Raw genomic sequence first — 12999 nt, 5'->3', positions numbered from 1 at the left:
CTTAAGACATTAGCGCCCGGCTACACTCAAGAGTGATACTATAGCCCTCACAGGACAAATATCTCTAGGATAAAACACTCTAATACACCTACTACTAGCATATGTAGTAGATGCTCAACTTGAGCTTGGCAACTCCGAAAAAACCCGAACGCTTGAGAAAACAATATAAAATATTTTTTTTCCTTTGGAACCCCTTTCCCATAGATTTTACAAAAGTAGTGAATTTGTTTATATAATTGACAAATACAACTTAAGAAGAAAAACTCCCCGATGTGGGACTAAAAAGTTTATATAATTTCTTAAAACTATTAAAAATTGGAAACTACACAATGTGGGACTAAAAAGTTTCATTCACCAAAAAAAACAATAAATTATAATTTTTTATTAAAACTTTAAAAAATTATTTTTCTATTAATCGTTTTCCAACATAATCAACTCTAACGTTTCCTCTACAGCCTCAACATATGCATCTCGTACGAAGGAACAAATGTCTTTAGACAGAATCCTCTGCTCGGCATATGCGTCTTGTACGGAAGAACAGATGTCCCCAGACGGAATCCTCTGCTCGGCACGGAAGCAATATTCATCCATGGTAATTTTACCTTTATGCACTACATCTCCAAAGCATTTAAGCAACGTTTCCGTGACAGATTCTCTACCAACGCCTTGTTCCTTGAGATCGGTTATACACTTTCCAAAATCATCTAACGTTGCTTTATTTTGCAGAACTAATTGCATCATTTTTTCCTCAATAAAGACCGAACATTCATCGAGAAGATACTGATCCAACAATTCTTTCGAGTTCTTGAATTTTGAAATAAATAACACGATTTTTTCAAGAGTCTTGTGGCACTCCTCAACTAATGAGCGATTACTGGAATGGGAAGACTCGAGTTTCCTCAGAAGCCATGTGGATTCTCGTGATATGATATAGAGACAATCAAACAGGTGTTTTTTTTTTGCCACATGAACTTATCCGTGGGGTGATTCACAAGGTTAAAAGGACACTTGTCCATATCTCCATCATCAACAACAGTATTGCAAGAAAACGCAAGTAAGGAAGCCGCGTCAGAGTTTTTCAGTTGTTCCAGATGCTCGGAAAAGCCATATGTAACAACCCGCTGCTCCTGTTGTATCATGATCATTTGATCTAGGAAAGAGCCTAATAGTTCAGCCTGGTCTCGGCTGAATTCATTGCTAGAGTCTGAACGAATTTTCTGCAACAATTTCATCAATAACAAACTTGTGATGTACTCCCTCCATTCCAATTTAGATGATGTTTTAGAAGTTTTCACGCATTAAGAAATTTTTTTTATCTATGCCCTTGAAAAAGGTTTTCAAACATTAATTGCTATTAATGTATTTAAAAATGAACTTATGGTTCCAAGATAAATTGTGAGGGTATTGTTGGTAGTTTTGTGGGCAGAATATGAAAACTATCAAGTAATATGGAACAAAAAAATAACCCTAAACACTCATCTAAAATGGAACGGAGGGAGTAGTATTTATTTGCTGTAATCCAGGTAGAATTAGAAGCTAAATCTTGACGCAAGTGTACCACGTCAAGCGACGCCGCCGCCTGAAGAGACCCCCAGCTGTTTAACTGGTTAGCATTCTCCTTGGGCTCATTGTACCAATCCAGTCCAGAATCTTGTAGCAACCATAGAAATGTGTGGAATGACCTCTGATGAGTGCTAAAAAGTGCATATTTCTATATATTTTTCTTGGCATTTAACTCATCTTTTGTGCATTAATTCTACATTTTATCCCATATTCTGTATTTTCTTTGTTTTCAAGAATAAATATTTTTATTAATTAATTTTGCATTTTTAGGTAATAAATAAAGTTTGGATGAATAGCGGAGCGGAAAAGAGCAGAAAAGTAGTGAAAAGCCGGGAGGAATTACACAAGGAAGCCGCGAAGAATGTTGTGCACAAGACCAAAAGGCTAGAAGTGGGCTTGAAGAAGAAGAATTGTCCTTAAAGAAGATATGGGCTTGGCATACCCAAGGCCCAAAACCCTTACTCAAACACATTTCCACTATCCAAGCCCGTCTCGGATTTCAGCCGTCAGATCGAAGCATTTCAGCATCCTACGGTCGCTCCATCATCGCACATCAAACTCCGAAGACCCCGCTTTACATCGCAACGCCCATCTCCATCTTGGGTCGTCCGTTTTGCTACATCCCTTCATCCGACGGTCGCTCCACGCTTACCTCCGTATCGCCGTTGGATCCACCTACCATCTTCCCATCCATAGCTCCTTGTCGCAGATCATCAAACCTCTCTGAACCCGCCTAACACCCAAGTATCGAACACCCTATACCCATCGCCAAACACACCCTTCTCCCAAAACCATCGAATCCATCTTCTTCCCCTCTCTGTCTGCAGAACTCGTACGCCATCACCACCACCTGCTCCTTCTGCCACCACCACATCCACCACCAAAGCCATCATGGCTCCTACCAGCTAAACCCATCCCCTATATCACGTCCTATATCCCTCTCAGCGACTAATTTCACCCATTTTCACACCTCTAATCCCTAGCTGTGGAGTTGGTGAAATAAGTTGATGAGATGGATGTAATTGAAGCATGTGAAGGAGCAGAAGACGTTGAGGAAGCATGGGTCGAGACTATTGGGAAGAAATCAGAGCTGTTAGGTGAGTAATTTCAATTCCTATTTCTCAACAGGAAACCCTAATTTTACAAATTGGGGATTCTTAGGAATTGATGATTACAACTAGAAATAGAGGCATGGGTGACTGTTATTGAGTAGATTTAGTGACATTAGGTAGGATTATTTTGATTTAATTTTGATTTTCACCAAACCATAATTTTGTAATTTGGGGGAAAACCCAAATTGGGTCTGTGGGTATAAATAGAAGGGACTATTGTGTTGTGTAGGGGATGCTGGACTAGCCAGTGTCCAGAACTTTGTTGTTCTGTATATGTTCTATTCTTGGTTTTCACTGTGTAATGTTCATGTTCTGTTTATGTTCAATTTTTGAATTCATGTTTCAATTATCTTGTATGATGTATGTTAGTGTTAGCATGTTAGTCATGAGCTAAGTCTCACTAGCTGAGGCTCAGATGAAGCTTTAGTGGACTGTTAGGTAGTGGAATGTTAGGTTAGAAGCCTTAGTGCCTGTTTTGCTTGTGCAATGGGAAGAAATTAGTGCTCTGGTATGCCTGTGATTGACTGTGCTGTCAAAAGACAGTCAATACTAGGGGCATATCAGTGAGCAAGCTGATTTTCTTCCCATTCTAGATGTATGCATAGGATGTTCAATTCAACCTAGGATCACATTGCTTGGCTAGGACACAAGGGTGGATTCAAAGCCTTAGCTTAGCCCACAATCTGTTTTTACAGTCACTTGCAACTCTAATTCTGTTATTCTTATTGCTCAGTTGAGTTTTCGTTGCTGTTTTATTTAGCTTCTGCACTTCACATCTTGCTGTGCACTGAAATCAGTGCACTGCCTGCCATTGCCCTTGGCTTAGGCCTTGGTTCTTTCTCTTTGCTTCATTTCCATTGCCATCTTCACTGCCATTTTCACCATTTCCTTTGCTTTTCTTCACTATCACTCTCCACTGTCACTGTCACCTGTTTTGTGTTTTGTATTTGTATCTGTTTTCTTGTGTTTATTGTTTTATCATCCATTGTCTCATTATTTCACTACCATCTTCATTGCTTTGTAAATATCACAGCTTCACTGCCACTATTTGCTCTTTCTTCTCATTTGTTTCTCCTGTTCTTGTTACTGCATTCATTACCTTGTTTTACAAAAGCCCATTGTAATCTGTTTAAAGCTCAAAAGCCTAGCTCAAGCTAAGGCCCAAACTGTTAGCTCAAACAGGCCCAGCTCAAGTTTACACCAAAAAGTTCAAACCACTCAGAAACCCAAAAAGGTTAAGTCCAGTCCACTGTGAACTCAAAGCCCAACGCACTTGCAAAGGTCCAGAATCAAGTTTAGAGATCCAGGGCTCAGTTCACTACACTAAGCCCAAGCCCAAATTCAAAACCAAAGCCTAGTGCACTACAAAACCAACTGAGCCCAAGCTCAGTTCATTTCATTAAGACAACACCCCAATTCATTCCAAGAGTATTCAAAGGCCCAAAGCACAATCATAACCCATTGGTTACCAAAATCCATTGGTACCCAAAGCCCAACAATAGCAATTTTAGAGCCCAAAATAGCTAGAAACTACAAAACACCCCCAGTCTCTGTGGATCGACCCGTACTTGCACGAGCTACATCTGACGACCGTGCACTTGCGGTATTACTGTAGGCCCGTTTTCATTTCGCTTCAATTTTATACGCTTTCCCGGGCCCACCAAGTTTTTGGCGCCGTTGCCGGGGATTGGTGCTTTGTTTCTCTAGTAGTTTTATTAGCTATTTTTGCATTTCACTGCATAGCATTTTGCATCTGCATCTGCTTCACTTCATTTGCTGTTGGACCTGCTGTTCTGAACCTGTTTTTCCTCTGCTGGGACGCCACCAAGGAAAAGAACCAAAGCCCAACTGGGTTTTTGCAACAATATCAGAGCAGCTGGGCTGTGCTTAAAAGGTAACCCATTTAAGAGAACCCGAATTGTGGGCTTTTAATTTTTAATTGTGGGCTTGTAATATTAAAGCCAATTTTTGGGCTTTTTATTTTCTGTTGGGTTTGTAATTAATTTTTGTGGGCTTGTTTGTTTAATTTGTGGGCTTGTATTTAATTTTTGTGAGCTTGTTTAATTTGGACTGGTATTTTGTATTCTGGGTTTTTAAACCCAGCTGAGCTTGTAACCGATCACGCTAGGTTAACTCGTTAGTGGGCCGAGTACCCAAATTTTAGGCCGAGATTTTGGACTCAGTTTCACCAAACGTTTTCAAACCAGCTGAGCCAAAGCAAACACAAAACCAACAGTGGGCTTGCTCCCATTCAAAAACCAAATTTTATTTTCCTTTAAAAAAAAAAAAAAAAAAAAAAATGTCTCCCACCAAAACCAAATTTTTCCCAAAAATCCAAACCCTTTAAAAACCAAATTCTTAGCTTTGTACATTCTTTACTTAGCTTTTGAGCCAATCATGAATAGATCTTTTTCTACAGTTGGGGAGTACAACAAATCCCTTAGAGAACTTGCATATGGACAAACTTCACGTTATGAACCTTCCACGGACCATGATGTCAATAGTCATAGGAATTATTATGGACATTTTCAAAGTCCCGAGCCGCAATACATGAACCCTAATGACTATTCATACATGCATCATTCATCGCAACGTGAAAATGAACATTCTGTTAGAGCCTCACTCACACAATCATCACTTATGGATCAAATAGAAGCTCGAATCACAGCTTTAGAAATGCAATCACATGAGGAATCTGTCACATCTAATTTTCTTAGGCAACCTGAAATCTATGCATGTCCCGCATGTGGTAGTTTAGACCACCCTGTTGAGAATTGTCATATTTTGCATAATTTTAGGCAATCTAGAGAAAATCCAAGGTATGAAATGCCCATAAATTGTGAGGATGGTAGTCATTGGGACCATAATCAATCCTTTGAGGGTTGCAATCAATATTTTGCAAACCCTAATGACCATGCACACATGTACCATTCACCACAATTTGAACATGAAGAATTTGGTACTCCCATGAATTTAGACTCCACCACAGAAGCTTTAAGACTCTGCAAGCAAGACTATAATAGATCTACATCACGAATTCATGCATATTTAGATCAGATTTTGCTTCACCTACAAAAGGAGGAAATTCATGAGGAAATGTATGTTGTCCCTGATGAAGTGTCTAGTCCCATTCATGTAAATAATGTTGAATATGAACCTAATTTAGAGGAACATGAATCGACTAATGACACCACCACTGTTAATGAGGACCAATATGCATGCTACCATGATGATGATTATGATGATATGTTAGAAGAACATGAAAATATTGTGGAACCTGTTGGTTCAAAAACATATGGCTTCTCGCCCTCGACCTTCATGCATGTTGTTCTTTCTAATACTCACTGTAATTCATATGATTTTGATATTGACATGGGATTCGTACAATTATTCCGTGAAGATGAGCATGACATAGGAATAGTTGAATCTTCTGTAGACACTAATATGCATGAAAATATATTTGATGTGTCTGATTCTCTACCCAGGTCACATTGTGATATTTCTCCTGATTTGCCGATGCATGAGAATGAATCTGTTGATGATGTTGATGACTCTGATTGTGATCTTGCCGATTTGTTTAATGATTGTGAGCATGTTATGACACTTGTATAAGACTTAGGAGATGTTGATGTGATTAATAATGATGTGCCTATCTTCCTACATGAGACACAATCTGATGGCCTTCCATCCAACCTAGATTTGGTTTGTACCGATATTGTCAAACCAATTTTTCTGAGAATGCCCAACCTAGGTTTGGAACTGTGTGCTTCCCAAGTCCTCTTGGACTATTTTGCTTCTTAGTATAATAAATTTGAGGAACCACAGTTGGAATTAGCATGTTTGCCCGTCCCTAGCACAGTTCATTTCGAGCTAGACCTTGTGCATGATGAACCCCCAAAACTGCGAGATTTTGTTTCCAAAATTTTATCCGTTGAAAAATCCAGGTTTGGGGGTAGCTCATTTTGTTTCACAGTTTCACTTGAGTTTCTTTCCTGTTATTATTGTGTGAAGCTGTTGAAACCTCTACACTTTGTCTTTTGGGTTGATCCTCAACTCTTTAGATTGTTAGTGTATGGTGAATTTTTTGTATATAATCCAGTAAATAAAATTTCTTAAAAACCTTTTTGTTCCTTTTGTATATATTTTGCTAATCCAATATGATCTCGGCTGACATATGTTGGATTCTTTCCTTGAATAACGGAGTTCTAATATTGCTTTCGCCAAAATCGGGTATTCTCTTTCCTTTTTCTCTACTCAACATGATCCTCTTCATATGTTGTATTATAATTTTGTTCATATTTTGAAACATTGAGGACAATGTTTAGTTTAGGTTTGGGGGTGAAAAGTAGATACTTTGATAATATGCCATAATTGAAAACAAGAACTCCTTCTTTTTGAAAAAAAAAATTAAAAAATCAAAATAAAAAATTAAAAATTGAAAAAAAACATAAAAAATGGAGCTCATTTACCTTGAAATGTTGACTCTTGTGCAAATATGTAATTATTAGGAGTCTTAGTCTAGATATTTAGGCACCCTGATTCTAGCACAATTCACATAGTGATAAGAAATTTGCACGCGCACGATCTACCAATACATGTATAGCCTCGATCTTCAAGGTGTTTGATAGGAAGTCACGATTGCCAATCACTTTAGAATACTGAACGAAACTTGACTAGCTTGTTCTTTGGTTGGTTGGGATAGAAGGTGGAGGTTACATTAAGAAAGACAACCATCGAATTTAACTGGGTGCATCAAAAAGGGCTACCTCTTGCAAAGTGTCATGTAATTTTTTGTTTCCTTTTGTATTTGTATCAAAAGTGTTTCTTTATCAAAAAAAAAAAAAAAAAAATCAGAAAAATACAAAAAAATCAAGTATTTATCAATTCCATTCTCTCTTGTTCCAAAAATAAAAGAGAGTAGTCAATGTAAATAAGAGTCATGTAAAGAGTCATCTTTTGTGTTTTATTGTAATAAGCAAGGAAGGGTGTATGCCATTGATGTACAACGCGAGTAATTGTGAAATACCTCCAACTCATTCACAATTCTCGTAAAGTCTGGACAGCTAGCTAGATTTCGACCTTGGTTCTTAGCCTGAGAAACTATCTCTTGGTGATTAGTAGTCATAACTTCAGATCTTTCTTTACACATGTGTAGATACACTTTACACTCTTATCACATGTCTTTTTTTTGTTATCAGTGCTAGGATTGTGCCTTTGATAGCTAGATTGACATCTCCATTTTGCTGTGAGCTTAAACTATCTTGCACATGTCACATTTGATGGAATCTGAGCTTATATTTTGACCTAGAAATTTGTAGGTACGTTCTAAGCAAACCTTCACGAGACTTAACTCGTCCACTAGGGACACTTAGTGGTTTAAAAGGCTTAGTGCATACGCTAAATGCATTCGAGAGACCAGCGACAGTGGTATAGTTAGGATTTCCTTAGTTTTGTTTTACTTGAGGACAAGTAAAATTCAGGTTTGGGGGTATTTGATGAGTGCTAAAAAGTGCATATTTCTATATATTTTTCTTGGCATTTAACTCATCTTTTGTGCATTAATTCCACATTTTATCCCATATTCTGTATTTTCTTTGTTTTCAAGAATAAATATTTTTATTAATTAATTTTGCATTTTTAGGTAATAAATAAAGTTTGGATGAATAGCGGAGCGGAAAAGAGCAGAAAAGTAGTGAAAATCCGGGAGGAATTACACAAGGAAGCCGCGAAGAATGTTGTGCACAAGACCAAAAAGCTAGAAGTGGGCTTGAAGAAGAAGAATTGTCCTTAAAGAAGATATGGGCTTGGCATACCCAAGGCCCAAAACCCTTACTCAAACACATTTCCACTATCCAAGCCCGCCTCGGATTTCAGCCGTCAGATCGAAGCATTTCAGCATCCTACGGTCGCTCCATCATCGCACATCAAACTCCGAAGCCCCCTCTTTACATCGCAACGCCCATCTCCATCTTGGGTCGTCCGTTTTGCTACATCCCTTCATCCGACGGTCGCTCCACGCTTACCTCCGTATCGCCGTTGGATCCACCTACCATCTTCCCATCCATAGCTCCTTGTCGCAGATCATCAAACCTCTCTGAACCCGCCTAACACCCAAGTATCGAACACCCTATACCCATCGCCAAACACACCCTTCTCCCAAAACCATCGAATCCATCTTCTTCCCCTCTCCGTCTGCAGAACTCGTACGCCATCACCACCACCTGCTCCTTCTGCCACCAACACATCCACCACCAAAGCCATCATGGCTCCTACCAGCTAAACCCATCCCCTATATCACGTCCTATATCCCTCTCAGCGACTAATTTCACCCATTTTCACACCTCTAATCCCTAGCTGTGGAGTTGGTGAAATAAGTTGATGAGATGGATGTAATTGAAGCATGGGAAGGAGCAGAAGACATTGAGGAAGCATGGGTCGAGACTATTGGGAAGAAATCAGAGCTGTTAGGTGAGTAATTTCAATTCCTATTTCTCAACAGGAAACCCTAATTTTACAAATTGGGGATTCTTAGGAATTGATGATTACAACTAGAAATAGAGGCATGGGTGACTGTTATTGAGTAGATTCAGTGACATTAGGTAGGATTATTTTGTTTTAATTTTGATTTTCACCAAACCATAATTTTGTAATTTGGGGGAAAACCCAAATTGGGTCTGTGGGTATAAATAGAAGGGACTATTGTGTTGTGTAGGGGATGCTGGACTAGCCAGTGTCCAGAACTTTGCTGTTCTGTATATGTTCTATTCTTGGTTTTCACTGTGTAATGTTCATGTTCTGTTTATGTTCAATTTTTGAATTCATGTTTCAATTATCTTGTATGATGTATGTTAGTGTTAGCATGTTAGTCATGAGCTAAGTCTCACTAGCTGAGGCTCAGATGAAGCTTTAGTGGACTGTTAGGTAGTGGAATGTTAGGTTAGAAGCCTTAGTGCCTGTTTTGCTTGTGCAATGGGAAGAAATTAATGCTCTGGTATGCCTGTGATTGACTGTGCTGTCAAAAGACAGTCAATACTAGGGGCATATCAGTGAGCAAGCTGATTTTCCTCCCATTCTAGATGTATGCATAGGATGTTCAATTCAACCTAGGATCACATTGCTTGGCTAGGACACAAGGGTGGATTCAAAGCCTTAGCTTAGCCCACAATCTGTTTTTACAGGCACTTGCAACTCTAATTCTGTTATTCTTATTGCTCAGTTGAGTTTTCCTTGCTGTTTTATTTATCTTTTGCACTTCACATCTTGCTGTGCACTGAAATCAGTGCACTGCCTGCCATTGCCCTTGGCTTAGGCCTTGGTTCTTTCTCTTTGCTTCATTTCCATTGCCATCTTCACTGCCATTTTCACCATTTCCTTTGCTTTTCTTCACTATCACTCTCCACTGTCACTGTCACCTGTTTTGTGTTTTGTATTTGTATCTGTTTTCTTGTGTTTATTGTTTTATCATCCATTGTCTCATTATTTCACTACCATCTTCATTGCTTTGTAAATATCACAGCTTCACTGCCACTATTTGCTCTTTCTTCTCATTTGTTTCTCCTGTTCTTGTTACTGCATTCATTACCTTGTTTTACAAAAGCCCATTGTAATCTGTTTAAAGCTCAAAAGCCTAGCTCAAGCTAAGGCCCAAACTGTTAGCTCAAACAGGCCCAGCTCAAGTTTACACCAAAAAGTTCAAACCACTCAGAAACCCAAAAAGGTTAAGTCCAGTCCACTGTGAACTCAAAGCCCAACGCACTTGCAAAGGTCCAGAATCAAGTTTAGAGATCCAGGGCTCAGTTCACTACACTAAGCCCAAGCCCAAATTCAAAACCAAAGCCTAGTGCACTACAAAACCAACTGAGCCCAAGCTCAGTTCATTTCATTAAGACAACACCCCAATTCATTCCAAGAGTATTCAAAGGCCCAAAGCACAATCATAACCCATTGGTTACCAAAATCCATTGGTACCCAAAGCCCAACAATAGCAATTTTAGAGCCCAAAATAGCTAGAAACTACAAAACACCCCCAGTCTCTGTGGATCGACCCGTACTTGCACGAGCTACATCTGACGACCGTGCACTTGCGGTATTACTGTAGGCCCGTTTTCATTTCGCTTCAATTTTATACGCTTTCCCGGGCCCACCAACCTCCTGTCATCAAACTTTGCATTTACATCCTTCCATTCATCTGCACAAAGTGTTGCTTTTTCACGAATTTTTTCGAGTGATACTTTTAAATCCACCGATTCTTCCCAGTTTAAAGAGCTTGGGTTCATATGGTGTCTAGTGAAATTCTTGGAACCTGCAGGTGTATCTTCGGGACTTAAGTTTTTGAAGGAAGAACTATATCCCTCTGACAATTCCATGATCTTGCAGCCTAACCTTGATTAGAGTGGGCGTTGTATTTCTTCAAAAGACTGATAGGTAAGAAGATTGTGTGATGAGAGAATAGATCAAGATTATGTATACATTTATATATGTTAGCATCATGTATATGAGCCCGAGATAGGAAATACTTGTTAAGCAAGGTTTAGGAAACTCCTCCTAAAATTCGCCATGGCTTATATTTAGAAGTCTCATAATTTTGGAAGAATTTTTTTTATTTGACCACTTCTGTGAGTTTTAGCAAATGTTTGCAGAGTTTTGGCCTATTGGCGAAAATTTGCGGAATATCAAATAGCCAAGTAGGGTGCCCTTAGTAAAGTGATCAATAATACCGTGGTCAACAAGCAATTCATAGAATTCTATTCCTACTGTGTTGTGGACTCTATGCATGCATATAAATAAGGTGTTGTTAGTTGGAGTTTGTCAAAAGATAAGTATTTAGCTAACCAATGTTTCTTTCTCATTGTTATTCATGGCAGGTTCTTTATCTCCCCCTGCTGGCTGTGGGATTGGTAGATGTTGGGCAGGCATCAAAAGACGTGCTCTTAGATGGAGCAACAGTAGTAAGTCTACCTTGACTAGTTTTGATGATCGGTATAAATTGGGAAAAGAATTAGGGTCAGGAAACAATGGTGTTGTTCGTGAGTGTTACGACAAAAAAAATAAACAGACTTGCGCATGTAAATCCATCGCAAAGGAGAGACTCGTAAAACCAGATGACATCCCAAATGTGAAGCTAGAAGTTGATATAATGAAAAGATTATCTGGGCATTCAAATATTGTGAATCTTAAGGAAGTTTATGAGGATGCAAATTCTTTCCACTTAGTAATGGAACTATGTGCTGGCGGGGACCTTTACCATCATATGCAGAAATCCAAGAGGCTCTCAGAGTTCAATGCTAGGCTTCTTTTTCGACAACTCGTTCTTGTTGTTGCGTATTGTCATGAAAACGGTGTTGTTCACAGAGATTTGAAGCCTGGAAACATTCTTCTGGCAACAAAAGGCTCAAAAAGGAACATTAAATTGACTGATTTTGGCATCGCCACTTACTTTCAACCCGGTGAGACGCTTCAAAAAGGAACCGGGACTCCACATTATGTAGCTCCAGAGGTGCTAACAGGCAAGGGTTACAACAACACAGCGGATATTTGGAGTGCCGGTGTTATTCTTTACTTTCTTCTTGGTGGGAAAGTACCATTTACTGGACCGACAAAATTGAAGATCCTTCATGCTGTTGTGGCCGGGCAACTGCGTTTTCCATCTGATCCCTGGGAACAAATATCTGCATCTGCCAAAGACTTGATTAGTAAAATACTACGCCTTGATCCTGCAAAGCGGATAACTGCTCCTCAGATTCTTGATCATCCGTGGATGACTCAAGATGTTAATTCAGTATCGTAGGTTCGTTTGTTATAATTGGCTTTCCTACTGTTAAGAAATATTGGTTACGTTGTTAAGAAATATTGAAGTATACTATCGAATTCCATTATCTCCCACAATGATTTTTGAAGCACTGTTAAAAAAAAAAAGGGTCGCGAAAAACAATCACAGTCGTGCATCTTTAAGGCCTCTAAACTTCTCATTTTCTAATACGCGCGTATTTCAGATGATTGTAAAATTTACCAGAATAGATTAGCTTTTGCAAGGGTTTGTATTGAAATTGACCTAAACTTCTCACACCCTTTTAACATCCCTCTTTTGGTCGATGCTAAGTGTGAAACATCTATGGTCTTTGGGCATTCATCAAAGGCTTGTTCTATGAGAACAAAGACCAGATGGACCCCAAAGAAGGTTGGTAAGCCTTTGCAGGTTGAAGACATTGAAGAAACTGGTATGGTGGCAGATCATGCCTATATTACAAAGTGGGACATCAAGTGAAAGATTATGCAAATGCTAGTGCAGGCAGGGAAGTAAGAAATGTTACACATAAGGAATCAG

The 12999-nt window shown here is 39.0% G+C and overlaps 1 protein-coding gene across 1 annotated transcript; it reads left to right on the top strand.

Moving 5' to 3' along the window:
* Positions 1–11532: 11532 nt before the first annotated feature.
* LOC113293972 (calcium-dependent protein kinase 3-like) lies at positions 11533–12462 on the top strand. The gene has a single exon (XM_026542411.1). It carries the CDS (start codon positions 11533–11535, stop codon positions 12460–12462), a length of 930 nt encoding a protein of 309 aa, XP_026398196.1.
* Positions 12463–12999: the final 537 nt, after the last annotated feature.

This window comes from Papaver somniferum, chromosome 7, assembly GCF_003573695.1.
Source record: "Papaver somniferum cultivar HN1 chromosome 7, ASM357369v1, whole genome shotgun sequence".
NCBI classification, from domain to species: domain Eukaryota; kingdom Viridiplantae; phylum Streptophyta; class Magnoliopsida; order Ranunculales; family Papaveraceae; genus Papaver; species Papaver somniferum.
This window is presented reverse-complemented; position numbering and strand designations above follow the sequence as displayed.